General features: G+C 38.9%; 2 protein-coding genes across 2 annotated transcripts in view; both read left to right on the forward strand.

The window, feature by feature from the left end:
- The window catches only part of LOC310907313 (piezo-type mechanosensitive ion channel component 2-like), a gene marked incomplete at its 3' end in the record, with an annotated part of 38,609 nt that extends 34,798 nt beyond the window's left edge, over window positions 1–3,811 (forward strand). Inside the window, exons 5-6 of the mRNA XM_083857427.1 lie at window positions 2,500–2,631; window positions 3,695–3,811. Coding sequence (XP_083713553.1) covers window positions 2,500–2,631; window positions 3,695–3,811 — 249 coding nt within the window. The remainder of the gene's footprint in view (window positions 1–2,499; window positions 2,632–3,694) is intronic.
- Window positions 3,812–5,111: 1,300 nt separating this feature from the next.
- The window catches only part of LOC310907371 (piezo-type mechanosensitive ion channel component 2-like), an 88,626-nt gene continuing 66,749 nt past the window's right edge, over window positions 5,112–26,988 (forward strand). The window contains exons 1-9 of the mRNA XM_083857556.1: window positions 5,112–5,175; window positions 5,499–5,632; window positions 7,733–7,969; window positions 11,535–11,658; window positions 13,223–13,467; window positions 14,132–14,280; window positions 15,024–15,197; window positions 18,452–18,493; window positions 24,157–24,404. Of these exons, the coding sequence (XP_083713682.1) occupies window positions 5,127–5,175; window positions 5,499–5,632; window positions 7,733–7,969; window positions 11,535–11,658; window positions 13,223–13,467; window positions 14,132–14,280; window positions 15,024–15,197; window positions 18,452–18,493; window positions 24,157–24,404 (1,402 nt within the window). The 5' untranslated portion in view covers window positions 5,112–5,126. The remainder of the gene's footprint in view (window positions 5,176–5,498; window positions 5,633–7,732; window positions 7,970–11,534; window positions 11,659–13,222; window positions 13,468–14,131; window positions 14,281–15,023; window positions 15,198–18,451; window positions 18,494–24,156; window positions 24,405–26,988) is intronic.

Raw genomic sequence — 26,988 nt, forward strand, 5'->3', positions numbered from 1 at the left:
CCACTTTAAATCTTGAATTTCAGGGTTCCATTTTTTGTATGTGCACCACAATGCCAAAATATGCCATGAATGAAATTTCAGTGTATGCCTCCGTGTGGGATTCTGAATGGATCTTACTCATGCAAAATGACTGTGGCAGTCAGTGGAAGATTTGCTTTTCTTATGCTTGCTATTTTGGATCCTGACTTGTTCTAACATTGAGTCTTGTGAAATTCTACCTCTGCAAATAAGAAAAAGCAATCTGCCTCTGGAGATTTCAGCTCACAGTTGTAACTGCTAGTGCTGAATATATGAATAGAGCCCATTCATTCTGTGCTGTGAGTGGTAAGTAATAGTACAGGAGTCAGCAGAGTTACAGCAATTGAATGTAGAGTTCTCTTATAAAATTTTTACAATTGTTTGAATTTAAAGGTATTTAAGAGTTGCTGAGGAAGAACTGAAAAAAGTAGGCAAGTCAAAGGACTCTCACAAGTTGTGCTTGTGTGACTAGTACTGTGTTTTCTGACTTTTCTTCCTCTTCTGAGAAAGAGAAAGCAAGATTTCCCACCCTTCCCTGTTGTGTCTAAGGCTAAAAATATTTTACTAAAATAATTGTGCATCTTAGGTCTTTTGTATTGTTTTTGTCACCCTAGTGCCAAACTAAATGTCTTTGATAAGCAGTTCTTTATGGTTCGTATTTATATTAAAGTTTCAAATGGCAGTGACAAGTATTTTAAGCACAGAATCAGTTTATTTCATCTTACAGTTTTGCTAGGAATGCCCTTTTACAATCAAATATAAATATACAACCATATGTGAATTGTGCTACCATTTCCTCTGAGAAGTGAAACTAAATTAATAATTATTGTTTATCTAAGTCAAGTATAAAATAGGACATTGCTGCTAGGATTGGAATGAGGAAAGTTTCAAAATGAGCTGGGGTGTTTGGATGTCCTGTTCCCATGGATAGCTTTGCAGACCTCTGCCCAGCACCCTGATTTATTCTTCTATTACATCAGAGGATTTCGCCTAAGCAATGAGAACAGTTTTGCCCAGCAAGCTGCCACTCAGGAGGCGCAGTGCAGGAAAAGCTCTGGTAGGGCTCAAAGAGAAGCTGTAACCTACTGTGGTTTGCATTCCTCCTCAATTTAGTGATCTCAGATGGAGAAATAAACCACGTGGACTGGAGACAGTCACAGAATAACAGGACAGTCCAGATTGGAAGGAATTTAGGAAGATCTTCTTTTTCAACTTCTTCTGAGAGCAGGGCCTCAGATTAGATTTTACAGGATCAAATCTTGGATGGTTCATTGTTGTCATAGTGGGGAAAAAATCTATATATAAAGTTTTTATTCTTTTTTCAATACTCAGGAGGTGTTTTCCTGAAGCAAGTAATGTCCTTAGCCTCTTGTCCTATAACTGTGCCTCCCTGTGAGAAGACTACTCTTGTCTTCTCTAGAACTGTAATTTTATTGCTGTAAATTAGGGAAAAAAAACCCCCAAACAAACCTAATTCCTGCATCCTTCAGCTTCTCCAAGCCTCTAATAATCTTGACAATTCACTATCACAAACCTGGATCCTCTCCACATTTTCTGTGTCTCTCTTGAACTGGGGATGCCAGAATTGCATTGCAGGTAGGGCCTGACGCTTGCCAGGCACAGTGGAATAATCACATCTCTTGATCTGCTGGCAGTACTCTGGCTGATGCAGTCCAGGACATGTCTGCCTTTGTTGCTGCTGGAGTGCAGTCCACTGCTGGCTCTTTTTCAGCTTGCTCTGCACCAGAGCCTATTCCATGGAGCTGCTTCCCACAATGTCTGTCCACAGCCATTACTGTTATGTGGGGTTATTCCAGCTGCAGGACTTTATCTTTGTTAAACTCTGTGCAGTTTTTGTTGTCTCATCTCTGTATGGTGAGCCTTTCTCCTCCCAGTTCAGTGTCATTCACAAATTTTGTGTGGGTGCAATTCCATCCAGGTAGTTTTGAATAGGACAAAACCTAGTGCCAGTTTCTGAGGAACCCCACTCATGGCAATCTACCTTTTTGTCTTTGAGCCTTTACCCTACTTGGAGAAAGGCAGTTTAGCCAGTTCTCCAACCAGCTTGTGCTCCATTTGTCAAGTCCACATCTTACCATCTTGTCAGCAAAGACATTATGGAACAGTGGTCAAAGATGCTGAAATAGCAGACACTGCCTTGAAAATTAAACATTGTAGCTTGTGGGTTTGATATTTTATGTATTTGTAGATGCTTATGGTGTGATTATATGATAAGCTAAGGTAGAACATGGAGGTCTGTGTAATTCTGGTGTCATGTAACTAGCAGTAGTAGAAAGGCCCTGTCATTGTTTCTGAAAATGTCATCTCAGAGTCATCTATCATACACCGAGTGTATTAGCCACTAAAAGGTGCTTCAGACACACTTTGGAGAGGGAGCATCTGTTGGAGGGAAATTGCAGTTCCTCTGCTGTGACTGTATTTACAGAGCTATAGCTAGTGCTGTCATTTGTTGTCATTTAGCAGACGCCTGATGAAGAGAAATCTGTCAGCAGGGAAGATGACAAAGAAATTCCCTGCAGCCCAATTCCAATGACAGCGGAGAGGAGGCGCAGTCTGTGGTATGCAAGCCACTATACAACTGATGAGAGAAAAGTAAGACTGGAGGGGGAAGGCTCTCTGCATTACGCAATTACTTTGGGTTAAGGGAAGCGGTGTTACGTAACTTGCAAGTAAGGTCTCCATGTGTGATTATATAAATCAGATAAAATGTCAAGGCTGCATGGCAGAATAGGATAGGAATACATTTTGTAAAAATGAATGAAACAAAACCAGGAGCCAGTGTAAGAATGTAAGCAAAAAGCATGTTCTATGTTTTTGGCTTCCACATTTAAGAAGTGTAGGACTGGGTTTTTGGCTTGGGGCCATTATCTTTGAGCAAACCATTTAGAAAGTCTGTCAGGGAGCTAAACCTGGTGTCAAGATCTGATCTGCCTTGTAACTCCTAATTAGCACTGGCATTGGTGAGTGGGGACTGCCAGCTTATCTTCTCCTAAGCATACTGGTGTCCTCCTTGGAGATACAAAGCAAGGCAGTTTAGGAAGTTGTGTAAAATATCCTGGAAAGGTCCAGCTCTCTACCACCTGTCTGCACCAGCTGCACTGAAAAATTTCATTGGTTGAGTTATTGTCAAATTTGGGACATAAAAACATTCATAAGCCACATATACTCAAGCCCCAAGAAATCCACTATAATAATAGTAGTGGGAAATGAGCTGGCAAATGGATAAAGTATTGTATTTTATATTTGCATCACCATTTTATTGGAACTATTTTTATAATTGTAGTAATTTCTAATGATTGTTTAAAAACATAGTTTTTAAGCACCGGATCATTAGAAAGACATTAGAAAGCAGTTAATCAGTATAATACAATACTGATTAATTCTTTGACCTACTATCCAAAATGTCAATGCAACATTCTCAGTTCTGGTTTAAAATTCATAGTACCACACAGTAAAATTATGTCAATGCTATGGCACTCTGAATATAATTTTATGATATTGTACCATTCTGCTGACTTTTTAAGAATTCTTTCTGAATTTCTTGGTGAAAATCTGCAAAAGTCAGCACATGTGCATGCATGTATTTAAGAAGTCAGACTTACTAATGCTTGAGCCATGCTTCTGTAATAATTTGTTCTTGCATTGCTTTTTGCAGCTTCTGTCAATGACCCAAGATGAATACAAGCCATCGGATGTTAGTATACTACTAGTCTTTGTAATTTTGCAATTCTCAATGTGTGTAAATACAGACAACAATGGTACATACAGATAAAACCTTAGATGACATTTGTAAAACTTCTAGATTTATGGTTAGCCTGCCATTTACCCTATAATCTTGATTATCCTAAATGTAATTGTCTTCTGCTTCCTTAATAATTTTCCTGAGAAACCATTGCTTGATCACTTGAAATTAAGCTGCTTGCAGTAGTACCAACTGGCAAACGATCTTTGCTATTTCATTGGGTTTGAATAAGATCTGAAAATATGCTTTCTAATGCAAGCCACCTTTAAATTTGATTTAGTTTCTTTGCTGTATTTTTTTATTTCATTCATGTTGGAATGCTGAGGCCTTTAAAGCATGACCAACAACACATATGAGTTCAGTTTACAGATTACAGAAAATCCAAGTCTTTATTTGAACAGATAGCAAATGATCTATTTATCTTGACTGCTATAGACCTTAACAGACTCTGAAAGCAGAAATGTCCCCTCTGTTTAGCACACAAAGAAGAATGGAAATGATGAGTTTTAGGAGATAGCCTAATCTAAACGTGCTCCATGGTCTGTACTTGGTGCAGCTGGATATGACTGAACATAACCCAGATACTATTCTGAAAGAGTTCACAGGCTGTTGCACATGCCTGTGCATAGTTTTGACAAGCAAGATATGCTCCTGTCTCACAGTCTGAGCAGAAGTCAGTCTTGAGCACGTATTGCCATCACTAACCCATTGCATGTGAATTTCTGCCAGTAGGAAAGATATGATGATTGCTAGAGCCCTTATCCAAACAAGCACAAGGGCTGGAATTGAAGTTACAAAAATAAAACAATGAAAGAGTGTTGAATTAACACTACCAAGTGCCAAAAATGTGTCATCAATAACAATGATTACCACAAGTGGTTTTATTAACAGCTGCAAATATTGATCTCAGCACTAATAATTCAAATTGGAAAGTCATTTATAGCCATTATTTTCATAACTACTGGAAATAATTAGATGTGAGCTGAAGTCTGAAAGTCCTGATGTAGTAGTTTGCCTAAGAAGGATGAATTTGGTATTGGTATGACATAAAAATCTAACAATTAATTTTGGAAGCTGTTCTGTGCTACTTTTGCATGCAACATGACTATAACATATTAGTTTCTTGGAAGTAACTGCAGCTGCTTATTAACCTCTTTTAACACTGGCACTCCAAGAGTAGCAAAACTCAGGAGTAGGAGTCCCACCCTTCTGAGAGCCATGGTAAATGCAGTGCCTGTCTCCGGTGTCCTGGCAGGTGCTGCTGGTAACAGTGAATGGGAACCCTGCTGACTATCACACCATCCACCCTGCACTGCCACTGGAAAATGGTCCAGCCAAAGCAGACATGTATTCCACACCGCAGTACAAGTGGGAGCCTTCGGATGGCACGTCAGGTAGTAAATTGCCAAGGAATTGTCATTTTTTCCGTGTGTTTTTCTTATTCTGTATGTTCTGTCACTGCCTCTAACATTTCTTGTCATTTTGGTAAGCTCTTTGGCCTGCTAAAATTTAGTAACTGCTGTCACCTTATAGTGGTGGATACCCATATGGCAGTTCTGTAAACTGGGCTGTAAGTGTATACCATCCAAAATACTTTTGCCTACCAACACAGTGGTTTGAAGTACCCATTTGAGGGATTGCAAGCGAAATAATTTCAGGAGAGGATGCATCTTCACACCAGCATGGATTGCAAATAAGAATTTCTTTTTCTACTTAGAAAAGGAAGAGGAGGAGGAAGAAGAAGAGGAAGTTAGTCAGGAGGAAAAAGAAAATGTTAAATTACATGCCCTGGTCTCTGTGTTTCAATTTATCATGAAGCAAAGCTACATTTGTGCTCTGATAGCTATGATGGTAAGTACTGGCAACAAAAACAATAATGCTATTGATTTTACAAAAGTGTCTACTCCATGCTTTTCTGAAAGTAGTCTCATGTGTTGGTTTTCAGCAAGTCTTTGCATCAGGCTTAAAAAATATCAAGATGGTGTCTGCATAATTTTGAGGCCATTTTAGGTTATTAATGCATAATTTTCAGGCCTGTTACAGACCTTTAAATAGGGCAACACATTTCCAGGACTGGGAGCCCCAGTATTTGTTGTCTGTTGAATATCTGAATACCACTGTGGCACAGTTTTCTGTTGATTCCCAAGCTTCTGTACTAGCAGGTTTGTCGCGTGTTTGCACCACTCAGAAATTTACCTATAAAATGAAAGTACGTCATACTAATATAGAAAACTGTAAAAATACAGCTCCTAATTCAGGTGATGCATGCATCCAATGATTCTCTGAGAAGAAAGGAATTGTAGAGCCTGGTTTCCTATATTGACCCAGAAAGATCTCAAGGAAAATACAACTTTGTGCCAAGGCAGATTTTCGTGTTGTTTTACTTATCACCCTTCTTTCTCTTTTTCATGACATTGCTTGTTTTTAAGCCTCCTTGTTGCAGTTACTTTGAGCTGCATTATACCAAGGTTTCCACATAATGATTAGATGTCTTTCTATATTCCCAATGCAAGCTTTGCTTTTACTGTTTTGGAAAAGGTTCAACTATGATGAAATTAACCATAAAGCTTCTTGGCACAATTTTGCATTAAAAATGGTAAAACAAATTACCTTGGCTGCCTCTCGTTTGCATAAAGTTTCAAACTTTATTTGCTGTATTTTAACAGAAAAAGCTTCCCCCGTAAATAAAACAGGCTCCTTGTGCAAAATATGGATCTGAATTGATGCATTCTGAGACATTAGCAAGTAGTTTGTTATTTTCATGTTGACACAGTAAGTTTTCTCCTATTTTTTTAACTCATGTACTTCTTAGATCATAGAATGGTTTGGGTTGAAAGGGACCTTAAAAGTTATCTAGTTCCAGCCCCCCTGATTTGGGCAGAGAGACCTTCTACTAGACCACATCTGCATTTCCCTTTTCATTAATTCCCAGGTTTATATGTCTCAGTATAAAGGGAGACTACATATTTGAAGTACTTGTACTTTAATGCTAGCTTTTCTCTTCATGACACATTCTGATTTTATGTGATCCAAATTAATTTATGAATTTATTTGTGGTATGCTCTGTTGCAAATTCCATTTATACTACAGCCAAAGACAGCTCAGTGTAAGATTTTCTCATATGAGGATGGAGAAGCAGCATATCAGTGTTTTTTGCATACTCTTAAAAGACATAATTTCCAGGAGGGCTAAGCTAACCTGATGGAAATATTTATAATGTTTAGTAATTTTCTTTTTTTTCTTATTGCTTTCTTGATAGTTATTCTACAGTTATAGCAGCATATATACAGCTAAATTTAGTCCTAAAGCAATAACACAATGTAGATAAAAAACATTTACCCCGCCCAAATCCTTTTACTGAGTGTTTAATAAAGAAGTTTTCCATAACTGAATTCTGAAAGCTGTAGAATATCTTCTGTAGTTGTGAGTATTCAGATAATCTACCATAGTTACTGTAGACTAAATGTTCTTCAGGTTAGGTGGGTGCACACCATAGCTTTCAATTTTAAATATTTTCCACAAAAGCTAGAGCATTATGGAGTTAATGCTATTTTGTTGTGCTGTTAAAGGCCTTGAATGCCATACCCATTGATTAGGTTTTACTGTTCCTACTCTGAATTCTTTGCTGTTGTTTTGCAAGAAGAATTTCTGTGCCCAAACTTTAATCTTTATTTTTCATCTCTTTTAGTTTGATGTAATGAGAAGCGATGATTCTGCTTACAAAGTACAGCTAATGCATCAAGTAGAGTTTGCCCTCAGAATCTACTTTCTGCATGTTCTCCAAGGGGTTTATTTTAGCTGGTCCAGTAGGTGATTAATATGAGAGTCTGATGAAAATGAAAATATGCTCTGAGTAGAGAAGTGTAAATGAAGTGTAACTCAAAATCTTCATCTGTATTGTTCCTGAATCCATCTATGGACATTTTTTCCTCTCTTTCCTCCTTCCATAAGGCCTGGAGCATCACATATCACAGCTGGTTGACTTTTGTGTTACTGATCTGGTCTTGCACATTATGGATGATTCGGGACCGAAGGAAATATGCCATGATCAGTTCACCATTCATGGTTTTTTATGGAAATTTACTGCTAATATTACAGTATATATGGAGTATTGAGCTCAGGAATGATGAACTTCCTCAAGTATCTGGTTTTTTAAAAAGAAAGGATCCTGGGGAGCTGGCATCAAAGGTAAGTGTAACAAACAGCTGAGATTTATTTATGAAACCACAAAATATATTGTGATAAAAATATGGATCTCTTGATATTTCTTTAAGAGTGCATCCACAGTATTCAGTGTAACCACTTTCAGTAGCAATTCTAAAAGGCGAGTCATTAGAAAAAGTGTTCAGAAAACTGCTTCTTGCATATTAAGCTAACACTAGAGCAAAATGTTTCAGACACCTTTTAGGTTAATTCTGTTGAACATACTTGGTGGATTGAAATTGCTCACTTTTTTGGTTTTATAAACTGGATTCAAAACCAGACGTTGTTTGATTCACTAGATTAATACCCGTGGGGTATCAGACCTGTCTGTGACTATGATGGCAACTGGAACTGTGTTGTCATTGCAATTACCAACACTACTCACTCCCTGATGGTTTGGCCAAGCAGCAGCACATAGTTTTGGCTGAGTTTTAATTCTTTATCCTTACACCTGAATCAGCACAAGTTGAAATCCGTTTCAGGTTAGAACCAAGAAAATGTGCTGATCCCGGTGCATGATAGATTTTTTTCTTTAATGTCTTAAAATGCATTTTGTTCTGCAAGTTTGCTCCTGGAGGAAGGACTGAGCAAAAATAGGGTATTTTTCCTAGAGTACCCAAGAGCAGTGTTTCAGGGAGTGCTTCTAGTTGGTACTGCTCCCCTTTTGCTAAGTGGATCAATTCCCTTGTGACTTCTAATTACAATTTAAGTTGATTATTTACATCATCTTCTTTGTTGGCAGTGCCGTTTGGACAACCATTTCTGATCTTTAATGCATTTGAAAGTTAGTGAATGCTGTATTATTTCTCTTGTAAAGGTAGGGCTAGTTTGGTAGGAGGGATAAAGCTCAAGGGGTTCTGCAAGAGAAATTCTACATTTTCAATGACTTCATAAATCTCTAAGGAGTTTTAGATGTCTTAATACTTCATTCCCTTTGACAATTCCAATTTCTTATTGGCTGTATCATTAAATATCTTGTCTAAAACCAGATGCTGTCAAGAAAGAAAGCTGTTGTGATTTGGCCACATCCATAAAGCCATTAGGTGTTTAGTGGGTTTTTTAAAGCTGAATAAAATGCACTCCATAGCTTTCACAGAATCACACAATAGTTGAAGCCAAAAGAGACTTCTGGAGGTCATTGGTCCAACTCTCAAGCAGAGCAATCTGGACTTGGTTGCCCAGGACCATGCCTAGATGGCATTTGAAAATCCCTGCTTTCCTTCAACAGTTTTCCCGTCACCACATTTGATCAAATGTCATTGAGAGTAACCTCTACTAGTGACACCAGCCAGCTCCTGGATACATCCCATCAGAACACATGCACTTATGTATGCCCACTTTCTTTAAATATTCCCTGATCCAAGCCTGTTCCACCAAAGGAAGCCTCTTGCTTTCTTCAGACTTTTCCATGGTCTCCAGGAACTGTGTTTCCTTAATGCCAGTCTTGCTAGCAAAGACTGAGGCAAAGAGGGCATGTGGTACCTCAGCCTCTTCCATGCCCTGTGTCAGCAGGGCCCTCGCCCCAGTCAGCAGTGGGCCTAGATTTTCCCCAGCCTTCCTTTTTCTGCTGAGGTATGTAGGGAAGCAAATCCTGTTGCTCTTGTACCTTGCTAGACTCAGTTTCAGGCCTTGACTTTTCTAACCATGTCTGTGCATGCATGGCCAGTCTCTTCATTCCTCCCAGACTACCTAGTCCATCCTCCATCCCCAGGCAGAGGATTCCAACTGTGTTTTCATGCAAATCCCAACTTCACCTCTGCACCTTTCTGCCCCGGGCTTCCTAAAGAGCTCTATATTGCAAATATTCAAGGCATCACACCCTTTCTCTCTCATCCCAACAAGACCACAGCCCTGCACAGAGATCTCTAATTGCTTGGGTTTGTTCCCCATGCTGCAGGGCTCTAGTATACAGGCACTTCAGAGGGGCACCTGACATGCTGTTTTCCCAGAAAGAATCTGGCAAGTTTCCTTGTAAGGCTGTGTTGAAATAATTGCCTTGCTTATATACAAATGCTTGTAGTGACCCCGCATAAGCCCTGTTTTGCTGATATGTATTTCCTTTTGTTCACATCACCCCAGGCACCCTTTGCCTGTTAGCCTTGTCCATCAGTCTCTCTTTAGGGCAGTAGTAACTCTGTACTCCTCTTTATTCCTAATTTAAAGTCCTTTGAATAATGGGTGAATTTAAATGAAGACTGGATACTGTATTCTGCAGAAAGAAGAATAGAAGTGTACTGTAATTCTTTCTGCGTAAGTGTCTGCATGCTCTATGTGTTTCCTGGTCTGAAAATGAGACAAAATCTATACTGTAAAAGGTGACTAAAAGCATTTCTTTAGACTGCAACCGTTCAAGACTTTTCTTAGAGCCAGCTCTGGCTCTGGAAATGCTAAGGAGAACAAGGGAGTAAATGTGGTGGGAAGACAGAGATAATCACTGCAGAACAAACTCTGTGTTTTACAATATCAAAGGTTTGTGTTGCAAAAGCCAGAGCTCCGGGAGGTATCTGGGGAAGCAGTGACAAGGCTGACAATCTGCTGCCATGGCTCAGTGTTAGCAGGAGTGTCAATAAAAAAAGCCATCTCCTGGTAGCAATCCTTTTCCCCATTAAGGTCTTGTGTGTTAGAAATAAAATACATTGTACCACTGGCCTTGTCATTCTATTGTGTACTAAGTATTTGGCTCTTAATTGCTTCCTCTTTGAATTTTTTTCTTCTATCTGTGTAGTGAAATAGGTCTCCTTCTGCAAAGGGAAATTAGCAAAAACTTTGTAGAAAGTAAGTATAAAATCAAGTGTGTGACAACAGGCATCATGTTTTCTACATTTTGTTCGTCTCTTGGTATTGTAAGCTGCTGAAATTAGCTTTTTGCAAAACACAGAAAGGCACTCTTCATTAAAGAGATCTCTTTATTTCTAAGGTATCCTGCTGTCACTGAATTACCATCTCTTGAAGCTCTTGAAAGAATTAAGAGTTCTCTCAACTCTTTGTAACTGTTGCAAATGCAAGGCATATTTCATTGACTGGGTCTTCTGTAACTGCCAGACATACAGAAAAATTGATTTTTAAATTAACTGTGTTTAAGCACCTGGAGTAACAAGCCTCCTAAATCAAAATATTTATCATATACAAAACCATGATAATGACAATACACTCCTGCATGTGCTTCTTCCCTGAAAAAAAGGTTAAAAAATGAACAAAAAACCAACAAATGGGAATTATACCAATCAATGCATAATAAGAAGATCCCTAAACTTATAAGACAATAGTTAAAAACTGAATAAAATGGGGTAGGAATAGACACATATAAGTGAATACCTTTAAGAAATGGAAAAGTGCCAATGAAGCAAAGTTCTGTATCTGTTCTGCATTTGTAATGCAGGAGTTTCCTAAATAACATAATTTGCCCTAAGATGCACTGGTGCCATCACTGCCATTTTCTGAGAGACAGAGAAAACAAAGGCATGCAAAATTTGTGAAAACCTATGCTTGTACCAGTAGGACATAGGATATACAATTAGTCTGTTGGTTTTGTTTTGATTTTTGTTTGCAGATTCTTTTCACAATTACTTTCTGGCTACTGCTTAGGCAACACCTCACTGAACAGAAAGCACTTCGGCTAAAAGAAGCTACTTTATCTGAGGTCAAAGTTGGAAGTGAAGAAAATGAAGAAAAAGGTAAAGCCAGATCGAATTTAGTCCCTCAGTCATGATAGACTTTCCAGTTACTGCATTTCTCTAATGCTGAAAGCAAGTAGCAAGGTATCTGTTATTAGCTAAGAAAGATATTACAAAATCTATGTGCAGCTATCTCTCACATAAACACTTGAACTTTTGAAATTCAAATAAAATGCTCTTTACTGGAAGGTAATAAAATTACTCATTTTAGAAAGATCATGGAACTTTCAAATGATCAGTTTACTGCTGTGTTCCCAACTCAAACCAGGAGATTATTTGCCCTAAAGTTTAACCACAGGAGATAAGTTTACTTAGGAAAAGTTGCTAAATTCCTTGAAAGTTGTATCAGTACATAAACTCTTACACAGACACAGAAGTTAAACTAAATTTCAGTGGAGAAAATAAACATATTTTTTCAGTTCAGAGGCTCAAGCACACCTGAGAGCAAAGTTTACTTTCATATATTCAGCTTATCTAATAACTCAGTGACCTGTTCTTTCTTTTGCTACTGGGCACATATTTCTCCAAACATTCCTTGTCCTCTCTCTCTGGATGTTAAACTGAAAAAGTTCAGTGCACTGAAGTGGTAGAAAGTGAGCCCTGGAAGCAGTGGTGTGTTTCTGTCTCTGGTTCATTACAATCCTTGTCTCAGTAAAACATCTGATCAGTGTCAGAGCTGTACTACAAGGATTTTCAAGACAAGAGCCTGAAGAGGGGTGGGATGGTGAGTGGGACAAAAGGAGTGGACAAATCTTTTGATGGTGAAGTTTCAATGTTGCTCTCAATGGAAAGAAAAAAACCTGTACTATGGTTTTGGCAAGCCGTGTTATCTAGATACTTGCACATGTACTTGCTGCTGGGGGGACATTTACCCTGCCCTCCACATACCTCATAAGGTTAATAACTGGAGAATCTTGACCTCTACATAGGGCTAAAGCAGCTTGTCTCTTCTGGCCCAGGTGCAGCACAAAAACCTGGATAAGTGGTAATTTTTTGAAAAACGGAAATATTAGTGCAGCACTTATATTTTTTTAAGCTTGTTTGGGTTTATGTTAACATTTTCCCTTGCTTGTGGTTTTTGGAGGCAGACAATACTATCTAAAGGACGAAACTCAAGCTGAGAGGTTTGAACTCGAGATGAGAGTTTAAACTCAAGATGAGAGGTTTCTGGTGGTGCTGGTGGTTTCTTTGTTTTCCAGTTTAAAAGGTTGCTTACTTGAGAGTATAAGCATTGCCATGGAAAGTGTTTTGGCTATTATCCATGATGCAACCCTTAGGCTCTAATTTTCCACTACAACTGCTGGCACTTTCAGACGAAGCAAAGACGGGTGTCTGGTAAGGATGTATAACCATGTGCCCTATGGCTCCAGCAGCAGATTTAAGCTCATATAAAGTCAAAGCCCTTTTCCTTGCCCTGGAGGCATGCATGATTAGGAATTACAGTCTCTTTGAATATTGAATTTTAAGTTTCTGTGTTGTGTGCAGAGATTTTACTTTCCACACATTCAAATTCTTACTAAAATTCCCCAGAAGAGACAGGCCAAATGTGACTCTGTATTTGCAGAAGAGGAGTCTCAAGAGGGAGAAGTGTCAGAAGAACAGGAAGAGGAGAAGGAAGAGGAGGAGGAGGGAGAGGAGGATGAACAGGATATTATGAAAGTCTTGGGGAACCTGGTGATGGCTATGTTAATCAAGTACTGGATTTACGTCTGTGGGGGCATGTTCTTCTTTGTCAGCTTTGAGGGTACAATTGTCATGTACAAAATCATCTACATGGTACTGTTCCTCTTCTGTGTGGCCCTCTACCAGGTAAGGGAGAACTGTGTTAACTGAATTTTATCCTTGAATAGAACTGCTATTACTTTTATCTTAGTAATAAAGTGGCTCCAAATAGAATTCATGAACAATGAATTTGTTCTTTAGTTAGGCACAATAGAATAAGACCATTTGAAGGCATTAAGACTATTTTTTCCTCTGTTTTTTGGTTATAATGACAGGCAAAGTGCACCTAAATTAGATACCATACACACCTCTGCTCTGCCATGCCACTTCACCATAAGCTTTGGAATCTTTCTGAAAAATTCTGAGTCTATGCACATTCTACATAGCCACCAGTTTTTGTGACAGCTGGTCCACATGGCTTCCACACCCCAGTGATCATGGGAGTCCCTCTTCTGCACTTTCATCATCTAATGGTGATGAAATTAGGTGGCTGAAGCTGTCCCTGACTTAGTGTCTGTGGTGCATGTCTCATCGGACATTTTTACACAAAAGTCTTTACTTGAATGCATTTGCATCAGGAGTATAAACTATCTCAAAAATCTGTGCCTGCCACTGGGTAATCATTGCTTCCTTCAGACCAACTAGGAAAAATAATGTTCTTCATCCTTGTTTAATAGCACAATGTTGTCAATATCTCTGTCAGGGTCTTTGCCTTCAGCTTGTGTCAGCATCTTTAGTGTGTGATTTTCAGGTACACTATGAATGGTGGAGAAAAATTTTAAAGTACTTCTGGATGTCAGTGGTTGTTTACACAATGTTGGTACTTATCTTCATCTACACGTACCAGTTTGAGTCATTCCCGGGGTTGTGGAAGAACATGACAGGCCTGGATGAAGGGAAGTAAGTGGTTTTGATTAATTTTTTATTTTTATCTTTGGATCTTTGAGTTCAGTGAGATGGAAGGATCTGAGAGTAGTTTTCCTTCTTATGGGAGGAGATCATCATGCAGCCATTCTCAGGCACAGCTGATTTTAGGCACTCTGTTAGGAAGCCATAGGCTTATTGGTGTAACCATAGAAGTAAGCAAGACCAAGAAGAGGAGCTCAGTCGTATTTGCTCCAGTTGGCTGCTTAGGCCTTTGGATTGCTTCTGTTCTCAATACAATGCCTGTGCTTCTCTTCACCACATTGACCATAGGAACCTGATCCGGGGAAAGATTAAGGGTAGATCTGCAGGGAGTTTGCAACTGGTGAACCTGTTCTGCTGATAATAAGGACTGGGTTTCTTCATCCTTATGATGAGTTGGGCATTTCTCAAGAGGAGCTTACATTAGAAAGTATAAGTGATATGAGTGGATCTCCAGTGCAGGACTTTCAGTCAGAGAAAACTCATCTGATTCAAGAGATCTGTGGCAGGGTTTGTTCATTTGACTGTACATTTACAGTACATCTCTACATTACAGAGTCTGAACACAAGACACTTGCATTGTAAAACTTTCTAGTCTGGGAGAATTTTAGAAACCAAAACCACATAAAAAGTACCATCCCCTTATTTCCTACTGCAAATAATTTGTAGTAATGTCTCATGGTAAGAATATTTTGTGTGAAAAGATGCCTTAGTGGAATACTTTTTCTTTTTTCCAGACTAGAGGACCTTGGCCTAAAACAGTTTTCTGTGGCTGATTTATTCACACGCATCTTTATCCCCACCTCCTTCCTGCTGGTGTGTATCTTACACCTTCACTATTTCCATGATCGATTTCTCCAGATCACTGATTTAAAAGCTGTAACCAGCAAACAGGACAACACTATTTACAGGTAAAGAAGCAAAGTAAATGGAACTGTTGTTTATCTGTATGGAAATGCTATTTCTGACTATGTTGTAGTTCTCAGTTTTCAGTAGATTTTATTTGCCTTTGCTATGACTACGTGGCTTAAAAAGAAAATGCACAGTATCCAGCACCCCACTACAACCAAAGTATCTTTCTCTCCCCATTTTCCCCTATACACCAAGCTTTTTCATTTTAGGGTACATTTTCAAAAGTACTAATGGCATTTACATATTTATTTCAATGGCTTTGACCTTTAATGTGAGTTTATGGGTGTTCCTGTCAGTAATAAGAAATACAGATTTTATTTTGGGTTGCTTTTTTTTTTTTTAAACGTCCATTTTGAGGCCCACATGAAGATTGGGAGATCTGTGGAAAACACCACACTTGCATTGAACAGTTAGGCCTCTTTGTGCAGTTGTACTTCAGAAGTGGAAAAATTCAGAATTTGTGGTTACTTTTCATAGTACTGACCCTTGGCTCTGCTGGACATTTGGTGATTTCATCCAGATGTTCATTAGCGTTTTTTCATTAATCTGGGGGCATCACTTTTCCAATGTTCAATTCTTATATATTTTCCTGCATAAAAACCAATCTAGCCTAGGATCCTGAGCCAGGAATATGAGAGAGAAATGATTTTGTAGTACATAGTGTTACATTGTGCAATGACAATAGCATTCATTCTTTGAAGAAAGCAATTAATTTAGACCCCACTTTTAGAATATTCACTTGTCTAGTGATAACTGTATCCCAGCTGCACTTCTATTAATGCACTTCTAGCTGCATAACACCACATAGACCACAGGGTCTTATGGAATAATGCCAGTTACTCAACAGAGAATTATGTTCCAGGTTATGCAAGATTTACAAAGTATTTCACATATTTTTCATACATTCAATTTGATATGAAGCTACTTCACAATGTATGGTACAAGCTTATGGCATCAGAATAAGCTCCAGTTTTATGGAATGCTTCCAGTTTCTATATTTAAATAATTGCTAAGACCAGAACAGATCAAACTTGATAAAATTTCCCAATAAAGATGTGGGAGGGATTAAACTTTCCTTTTAAATTTCTCTCTGTGTAATAACTCACCCATTGCTCTTGTTGAATTGCTAAATGTAATGGTAGATTCAAGGACGCTTTTGTAATGGCATGTGAGCAAACTTCCCTTACCCATAGCACTTTTGTGCAGCAGTAGGTACGTGTTAACAACTCTGAATTGGCCAAGTCTTGAAAACAGAGCCCAGCCAGGTGTTTGAGCTGAAATGGGGTTGTTCTGGGCTGAGGCATTTGGAGGAATGTTTTACAGTTTGCAGTAACTCCACAAACTCTCTTGCACCCCAAAGTTTGCACTTGTGCTGAGTCACATAGGAAGTTTCCACCTCCCTTCTAATGTGATCCAATAGACACAGAATAAAACGAAAAAAACCCTGAGATACTCGTAGGGTTTTGATGGGTTCACTTTACCTGTGAAACTGCTTCTTGAAAATCTTTCCATTACGCAAGAAAGATGCAGGAATATTACACAGCTTTCCAAATGCTGGCATGAAGAGGATCACTGTGACTAAAGTCACTTTATTCACAAAGGATGAAATTGCTGATGGTGAAGACACAAAATGTTTTCTTGCATTGTGAGCAAACATTTTTGCCAGGAATAAGTAGCCTTGAGATACCATACTGAAAGTGGACATTCATTGTTGTACCAGGCTTTTTATTGAAGTCACAGATAGAGGATCATGTGATATCATCAGGTTTTTTATCTTGGAATTAGAATGCTATTTTTTTTTTGAGTCTGAATGTGTACTAGATTGTATTAAGCAGTCACATAAGTAGCTAAATATTTTTAACTATTAAATGTAGTATATGTGCTACATTTGCCATTTTGCAGTATTTTCAAAATCACAAATATCACATATCTCCTTTGTTCTTCTTGAGAAGATTTAACTATTATGACCAATACCCAAATCAGAATAGTTTTCTTGGTTTGTACTCTTACTAACACTGCCTGGCATATGAAAATCCAGCTCTTTTCTTCCCATGATGCAATAAATCACTGTTGAACATCAGCTGACTTTACAGTTCAAAGCTTCATGGTAAGAGCTCAGCTGACATTTGTATTGGTGATGCATAAAGCTGGATAAGAACTAACACAGCAACCAAGTTCAGCTTAACAGCAATGCTAGCAATAAGTTGCAGGGGCAATTGAAACAGATTCAAGATTCACATATATGTTTTCTCTCAAAGGTACTAAAACTTAATTTTTCTTTTTGCTTTGATCACATTAGCATTCACTTAACACATGTTTTACCTTTCTAAACTGCTTTTATGCTGCACTTTTGGCAACAAAAAAGTTTAAAGAAAGAAACTTCATTTTCATTACAACTTTCAAGTAACAAGACAGAACTCAGTCCTTTTAATAGTAAGCTTCTTAAAATAATCACAGCAGATGAGAGCTGGTCATTAAAGCAATAAAAAAGCACATCTAGTTCCTCCATCTGCCTTTGCACTGCCAGGTGTGATTACAGTACTACAGTTGTATGTAACTGAAGAGTCCTGTTAAAATTGCTGATTTTAATAAATGATTATTTATTAAAATGCAGCTTCTCATGAGCAAAATTTGCAGAGTGAGTTGAAGAGTAAGGGTCTTCCAGCTGCAAAGAGAGGTCACAGAAGCTGACACATTGGAACTGGCAGACTGAGGCACTTCTCACTATTTATAAAGGTGTCAGAATCAAGTGTCTCAGTTTTACATCTGCAAGAGAAAGAAAAATTCTCTGATTAGGACTTTACAAACCCATTTCCTTGCTGTACCATGAATTATGGAATGGCAGGGATAAAGGCTGTGAGGTAGATCATTTCTCTGATATGATACTCTGCCATAATTACCTTTTCATATTTCTTTTCAAAAAAGAAAAAAATATTTTTAAAAATGATGTTATTCTAAGGTTTACTTAAAGTAAAGCAGTAAAGGGTGCTCTCACATTTTGAGGACTATGAAAATTTTCTGTAGTTTTGACTAAATTTGAATAGGATCTAAATGCTTAAGAGTTGCATTTATAAGCTTCCTAGAATTTTCACTGCATGGTATATGTTAAAATTTCAGAGTGTGCATTTTTATGACAATGTGTCGTAACACATTGGTGGACAGGAAAGTGCGTTCATTCCTATTTAATGGTTTTCTTTTCTCTCTCTAATTCATTTCCCATTTTCATCTTGTGCTTTCATCTCCCACCTCATAGCCATGCCAAAGTCAATGGCCGTGTATATCTAATAATTAATAGGTGGGTACTTCAATTCTTCCTTTCCTTTAAAACCGATATACTTTTTTTTTTTTTGTTACTTCTTAGTTGCCTTAAAGCAAAGTATGTTCTTGCTGCGCAGTACTGTGAAGTAAGCAGGGGGATAATGTTGTTCAGGTATTGCAGTTTCCTTAAGCTGATGAAGCAGTTAATACACCTCTTCTGCATATTTATACATTTTGAGTTTCTTCTCCCAGCTGACAATTCTCCTAACTTTGCCCACGCCTCAATGCAGGAATAATTGGTGCTATTTGTAATTGGCTGCAGACAATAGATTTGGTTGAGGAGGCTCGTTTGTCTACCCTTTGTTTGTGCATGGAAAGATGCATGCCTGCATGCGCCTATGTACACACAGATACACAAACACAGAGACGCACATCCCTGTCTTTCTCCAAGCATGTCAGAATGGGAATTTGAGGGCCCGTTCAGTTAAATAGGTGGTATGCATTATGAGTTTGTACAGACTGAAAATTCAGAATTGGAGAGGGAACACGGAACCCACTGCATGCTAAGGCTGTTAATTCATGGGCTGAGTTGGGTGCTGCAGGATCCAAACTAGAAAAACTGCCGTCATGATCATCCCTTTATAAATAGCATCTTGATAACTGTTCCATAAATTATATTTCTTTCAAAATACTTGACTGGAATAAATGTGGGGTATTTTTTAATCATCTCTGAGAATAGAAAGACTTCTGAGTTGTTGTCACTACTAAATATAAACAGAAAACCCAAGAAGATACTTGTTTAGATATTTGTGACTACCTGCTTAACAAGAAGTCACTTTATGAGTCATGTTCATGTCCCTTCTTCAAATGTCATCACAAAGTTTGAGTCACCGCTCTTAAAAGTTCACCAGAGCTGGAATTCTGGTCTACAGAAAGCCTGTGTTTAAGAGTGTTTAAGCCAAGCACCTTGGCTGAGGCAGGCAAGCTGTTTGCCGAAGGGCATGGCTGAGAGGCAAGGCTGGGCTCTCATCCATGGGCAGTCAGGAAAATGGACCAGAAATTGAGGGTGAGGATCAGATCTGGAATTGATAAGAGGGTCAGCCTGGTGGGGCCCCTGGAGTCCGTGAAGATAAGCCAGGTTTGCAGTGAAGGCCGGGTGTCAGTCTGCATGTCAGGCTTGGGGTCAGGGAGGCACAGACACAGCTGCCATGCAGCCACAACATAGCAGTGGAAGTGTCAGCATGGAAGCAGCACCCAAGGAAAGGAGAGGGACCCACTGCACTGAGGCTTCCTGGCCTGTCCACATACCCCAGCAGGGCTTGGAGTCAAGCAGCATATCCCCTTAAAGGCCTGAAAAGGCACTCAGTGTCCTGCCAGCAGAGGTATGGCACTGTGTGCTCAGTTTGAGTCTTGGAGACCAAATATTCAGGAGTGTTCTGCAGAGCAGGAAGCCATCTGTTCTTAAGGCTTTGCATTAAAAATACTGAAGAACTTCTTTTAGCCAGAAAGTTTCAAGCAATTCATAAATGGCAAAAATTTATCAAAGACAAAAGATGCTTAATAATGCATTCAATTAATCTTCTGCTCCAGTAAATTATGAATAGGTGAAAGTACTAGGAATCCATCAAGGACCTGTGGCACATGCCTTATTTTAGGGCCACTGAAATTGCTTTGTTGCCAAAAACTAGACCTATTGGTATACTTCTCGTTATTGATACCCTGTTTAATAAATCTGAGAGTAAGAAATGCTCTCAGCTAAGAGAGTAGTGGGTGTACCTTCAAGGCTTTTTGCCTGCATTATTATCTAGTTATTTCTCTTCCTTAGTATCAGACACAATGCCTTTGTGTTACTTGGGATAATTTCCCACCAGTATGTGGCTTCCAACAACAAAGTCATATCTCACTAGCTGTGAAGATGTATGGGTAGCTTGTCTTAAAAAATCATAACTAGTGAAGTTTTTATATTCTAATACCTCAGTTTTGTCAGTTACAATACGTAGTGGAAAAAAAAAAAAGAAATTGGAAAAAAAACCCTGAGAAATACATAAAGAAGTTTTGGAATAAAGATTCCAAGTAGACTAACTTTCCAAACAGTTGGCAGGGCTTTTTATCTATCCTTGGATCTCCTAAGCACAGGATCCAATGCTCAAGCCTACTGATGCCAATAAAACTAAGCCTACTGAAAACTAAACTCATAGTGAGGCTTTATCAGGTGTATATATTACATATACTGATCTTTATAACCCCATTTGCCTCCTGGATATCCAGAACAAGAATGGGAATTATATGAACAAAAGAAAGATGAGTTCACTCGTACCAAATCCTATAGAGTTACTGTGTTTCTGTCCAATTTACACTGAGGTAAGTCATTAAATCCTTGATTTACACCAGTGTGAATGTAGATTTTTTCATTTTAAAAGTCACTTGGGAAGATACCTCATAAAAATCAATGCAATTCAATGTATACAAAACCTGTCTGATTTTATGGTTACTTTCATTTCATGGTGCATTGCCTTTTAAATGAGCTCTGATGGTTTATAGTAACCAGAGATCTCTACAACATTTGAACTGAACTGAAAATTCATTCTCTCTTTTTTATACATGACTCTCCTATTGGTATTTTATTAGCGTTTCAGGTAAATATAAGTTAGTTATGTTATTTCAGGGAACATTGATGTTTAGTCACTTTACAGAGTTTTGAATACCCTTTTAGTGTATATGCTAGCTGATCTGTGACTTAGATATGAAAATAATCAAAGAGTCCCAAAAGAGATGATTGGTAACAGCCAACATGGCTTTACTAAGGGCAAATCATGCCTGATAAATTTGGTGACCTTCTATGATAAGGGTAAAGCATTGATAAATAGGGGCAGAGCAATTGACATTGTCTACCTGGACATATGATATTCTTGCCTCCATATTGGAGAGAGATGGTTTTCATGGGTAGAACACTTGGTAGACAAAGGACTGGCTGGATGGCCTCATGCAGAGTTGGTCAGTGCCTCATTGTTCATGAGACCAGGGACAAGTAGTGTCTCTCCACACCACTACTGGGGCTGAAACCGTTCAACATTTTTCTTGGTGACGAAGACAGTGGGATCAAGGGCACCCTCAGCAAGTTTGCTGTAACACACTGGAGGGAAGGGATGGCATCCAGGGGGACCTTCCCACACTCAGGAGGTGGATCCATGCAAACCTCATGAGGTTCAGCAAAGCAAAGTGGCAATCCCAGGCACACCTATGGGTTGGGCAGAGAAGAGATGGGGAGTAGCCCTGAGGAGAAGGACTTGAGTGTGATGGTTGATGAACAGCTCACCATGAGCTGATAGAATGCACTCACAGCCCAGAAAGCCAATGGATTCCTGGGCTGCATCCAAAGGAGCATGGTGAGCAGATCAAAGGAGGTGATTCTGCCCCTCTACTCTGCTCTGGTGAGACCTCACCTGGAGTGCTGCATCCAGCTCTGGGGTCTCCAACATAAGATGGCCTGGAACTGGTGAAGCAAGTCCAGAGTACAGGCAAAAAGTTGATAAGAGGACTGGAGCACCTTCCTTATGAGGACAGGCTGAGAAAGCTGGGGCTGTTCAGCCTAGAAAAGAGGACACCTCACAGCAACTTTCCAGTATCTGAAAGGGGTCTACAGGGAATCTAGAGAGGGATTTTTCATCAGGAATTGTAGTGACAGGACTAGGAATAATGGGTACAAATTGAAAGAGGAGAAATTTAAGTTTATTAGTTTTTCTGAAAAATAAGTTTATTAGATATTAGGAAGAAATTCTTTACTGTTGAGTGGTGAGACAGTGGAACAGGTTGTTCGGGGAGGTTGTGGATGCCCCAGCCCTGGCATTGTTCAAGGTATCACTGCCCATGGCAGTGTGGGTGGATACTTTAAGGTCCCTTCCAGCCCAAACTATTTTATGATTCTGTTTTCAGTAGCCAAAGCTACTGAATATAGTATTTTGAGTATAAGATTTTTTTTCAGGTTACTAGACATTCAGGTTCATTGCCCAAACCATGATGAAGAATTTTAGTCATGAATGTGGCTAAAATGTGATTTAAACTTTATGACTTGATATTTTTTTGTGTTTGAATGTCTTGTTAAACTTCTAATTATAAACCAACTTTTATGCTTTTTGACAATTGGCATGGTATTTCTACTTCAGGATTGTTTAGTCAGATTTCTGTAGTTTTTCCTTCATTTGAGATACCAAAGTTTCCATCTTGAAGAAACTGCAGCTCCCAAATGATTGAAAAATAATTCTTCTTTTTTGAATTTCTCATTACCTGCCTAGCCTAGTCTCTTAATTTTTAATGATCAGAAAAATAGATTTTTAGTTTCTTGAACAGTAAAAATCCTAAAATTGGCAGAATTTCCTGTCCAAATGTTTATAGACCAGAATTTCACATCAAGAAAAATAAATCCCTGCAATGGTACTGCAGCATATTAGAACAGCCTTACAGGTGCTTGAAAGTATGCTGAGTGTAGTAATTTCAACAGCATAACCAAACATCTAATGACCTAATCATACACTTGCCAAAGGGAGACTTCATTGCAAGGAGTCACATTCAAAGGGAAACTGGGTTTTTTATAACTATGGAAGGTGAGTCCCAACTGCACAGATGTTGGAGAAAAAGGAAAACCATAAGAAAATATTTATTTTCTCTAGTAAAGAAAATATATATACTGAATAATCTCAAAGAAAAAAAAAGGCACCATGGCACTAGAGAAATATAATTTCTGTATTAAATCAGTTGTATCCCAGTTTTGGTAGTGTGAAACTTACTGATAGATTTAGATGGAGACAATTACAAATTAAAGAAAAATTCTCTGTTAGATGTGGCAGAGAGAGAATGAATGGTACTATCAAAGATATTATAAAATCTTCTGAAGGTGCAGCCATGGAACTTCTGCCTTCGTTTGTTCCCAAATCTATAGCTAGAGGAAAAAATTGCCAATTCCTTGGCTTTCCAGGTGCATCTTTTAATTGGAGGAAGGTGGAAATGCATTTACCGTGATAGGTCAGATACTTGTGATGGTTCAGCTGCATTGCTTGGAGCATGGTACAGCATCGACCATGTTTAGCACTGGTGTAAATAGGTTGCCCCCTTTCCATCTGTGCTGCAAATCCATGTTTCTTTATAGAGGCACCCCATGAATGTCATGATGGCATGCCCTTGGCATCAGAAGGCTTCCGCAGATGGAGTAGGAGAATGCTTTATGACTTGTGATGTAGCATGACGTATTTGTCAGTGACCTTCTTCTGTAACCCCTCTGTTCTCATCTCCCTTTTTCTTTCTGTTCCAATTACTTTGAGCAGCCTCAAGAAAAAAATACCAAACCACCAAAATGAGTAAGTCCCCTGTGAAGTCATGAAATGTTTACTCTTAAATAATGTCATTTCATGCTTCTACATCTTAAACTCTGACCATTTTCTCCAGTGGGGAAAATGTCAAGTTTAAGGGTCAATACCACTCATTACTAACTAACCATTAGTATCTGAGTGAGAAGTAGTTACTAATACATTCCAACGACTCAATTTTCAGTGTGTGTTTGGAGAGAGTACCAGAATCATTAACTTTTCTACTTCTAAGGCATTTTCCATGAACAGTTTATTTTTTTCTAATTATACAGTTTGAAAAAGAAAAATACTTCAATGTCATTACTCCTCAATTTGCTGACATGCTACTGTTTACCAACAGACTGGTGCACCAAGATGGAAGCCTGCCTGACTTAACTATGATGAATTTGACAGCTAGAAGAGAAAAGGAAGAAGATAAAATGCTGGAAGAGGCTGGTGAGAAAAGAATGGAAGAACCAGAGGGGGAGGGAGGGAAAGGGAGGGTCAAAAAAGGAAAAGAAGAAGAGAAGGAGGATGAGGATAAAGAAGATGATGATGATAATGATGATGACGATGAAGACAATGAATCAGAGGAAGAAGAAACTACAGGTAAGCTCTACAGAATGCAAATTTTTCCTTCCTCAGTCTTAATTAATAGTGTCAACAGGTGGTTTGTTTTTGGTCATTCCTGTTAACTTCAATCACCATGTTTTCCTCCTAGTTTCACATGCAGTCAGTGTCAAAGAGCCTGAACTGAGCAGATGGCTACTTGTCAATTATTCAACAGGCCACAGGCTCGTCTTGGGAAAATTGTACTCTAGGATGCTGAGAGGAAGAAACCAAAAGAAACTCAGTGCCCATTTCCTCTAGGTGGTCTGGGTTAGATTATTTGAATGCTACCCCAAATCCTAAGTACTTCGGTAGAGTGAAATCTCCTTACAACAGAGAAAATAATACACATACATACATATTTAATATCTGATACTGCATGCTTTCAAGGCATCCCCTCTCTAGAAGTCCCAATGGCTTTGCTTCATTATTTATGTGCACATTAGTGTCATGTTTTTCACTTCTGAATATGGAATGTGTAATTGATGCCAGATGAACATAAAAAAGCTTAAGGGCAGACATGGGTATGGCTTATACTGTCATCCTTTATATTGTTACTAGGAACTTCTAAAATGAATTATTACCATAACTCAGTTTGTAATACGAGCCAAAAGTGAAACTGGGGAAAGAGCATTTAACACTCAAGGAAGCTATTTGGAAAGGGCCTTATTTCAAATTTAGTTACTCATGCCAATATTCTCAGGACTGTGACACCCAAATAGGGAGAGGATGTTTGTCAAGGCAAAGTGGCAGCACATCAGGCTTAGCAGCCCTGGGGAATCAGGGACTCATTTAGGTTGGAAAATACTTCTTTAAGATCATTGAATCCAGTCATTAACCCAGCCAGCACTGCCATATCCACCACTAAACCATGTGCCTTAATGCCGCACCTATATGTCTTTTAAATACCTCCAGGGATGGTGACTCCACCACTTCCCTGGACAACCTGTTCCAGTGCTTGAACCTCAGCTGAAACAACTTACCTTTCCTGGCTGGAACAGCTGTGATCACAGAGGTGGTCATGGGCCATGGAAACCTTTGTTGGCCAGCTTTCACACTGTCTGTGAGGGGTGAGGAGTCTGGTGCACTCCAGCCATCCCAGCTTGTTGGAAGGGCTTTGGGACAGACGCCAGCTTGGGGACATTACTCTGCAGTGACACATGCAAGCAGGGAAGTGGGGAGCTTCAGCTGGTGCTGCTTGGAAATAGCACAAGGGGATCCATCTTTAAGCTGCACATGGCATTTATTTCTACTGGAGTTACACCATTTTCACACAGCCATGTGGCCAGAGCTTTGACATTAAACACATTCATGTGTGCAGACTTCACTACAGGATGTTCTACAGTCTTTCAGTGGATGCAGTCAGTAAGCTTTATTATTTGATTTGATTTGATTTGATTTGATTTGATTTGATGCATATTGCCTGGCCATGCTAGACAGAGCACCTTATCTGCCTGCTCCACTGAACTGGCACCATCTGGATACATCTTGCATGATGCAACACTGCAAATGAAAACAAATGCAATGAAAGAATGAGTGAAAACATCTAACACCATAAAGATTTCTTTTAAATTTTCTCATTGTGCTTATAAAAATGCATGTAGGATTAGAGTTTTGTAGCTTAATTTCTCAAGTTTAATAGCGTGCTTACAGAATTCACATCACTCAGCGTTTTTATTAGGATTTTCTAAGTCATATTTGGAGAAAAAAGGCAGAGGAAAAAAACGAATTTGTTTGTGAGGTGTTCCAGAAGTCTGCTTTTTCACACAAATGTCCATAGAGTAACTCTCTTGGTGTGCTTTACATATAAAATAAAGTGGTAATTTGAAATAATTTCATAAAGGAGGTGATAACTCCTTTGTATTTTTACCAACTTAGACAGCAATGTGCTTTGGTATCACTTGCAAGTGTTTCCATCTCTGATTTAAAGTGTAAGAATGTTCTCACAGCATGCAAAATCCTTCCTAATCTCCAAAATGCTTCTGAAACCCAAAATACAGTGTGAAGACTAATATATACCAGCCAGATGAAACAGTTTTACAGCCAGCTCACAAGCAAAGTCATCACTTAGAGGGCACTGTTCAGCAAATGTATTGCCATGTACACTCGTGTAACAGGTGATGCCACAAGCTTGCCCACTCGAGTACTGTTTGGGAGGATGGCTTTTTTAGCCAAACACCCCTTTGAAGGGATACTTACACCCAACTTCATGATCTCCACTTGATAAAGCTTTTTCAACTGAGGGAAATATTTGGCTAGACTACAGTTTGCCTTTCTTGGTTTGGGTGCCCTGTGAAGGCGCAGGTCACACTCTAAGAGCCTGTGCTGTTTTCAAGGCAGTTCAGATAACTCTGACATCTAAAGATGTTTGCAGTACAATTTTCTAAACCCTTGTGACAGGAGTCCAAGTCCTAGTGTGCATGAATTTCTTCCAGTCTGGCTGAAAAGCTTTCTGAGCAGTAGTAGTAGTAGTCCATGCTTTCTGAAAACAGGCTGGGTTCATAGCTTCCAGGCATAAATTTTTTTTTTATTTTTTTTTTTCTGAGCTGGAAAAGGACCAGGGCTGAAATTAGTTCCTGAGTGA

This window comes from Zosterops lateralis (assembly GCF_965231275.1).
Source record: "Zosterops lateralis genome assembly, chromosome: 1".
Taxonomy (NCBI): Eukaryota; Metazoa; Chordata; class Aves; order Passeriformes; family Zosteropidae; genus Zosterops; species Zosterops lateralis.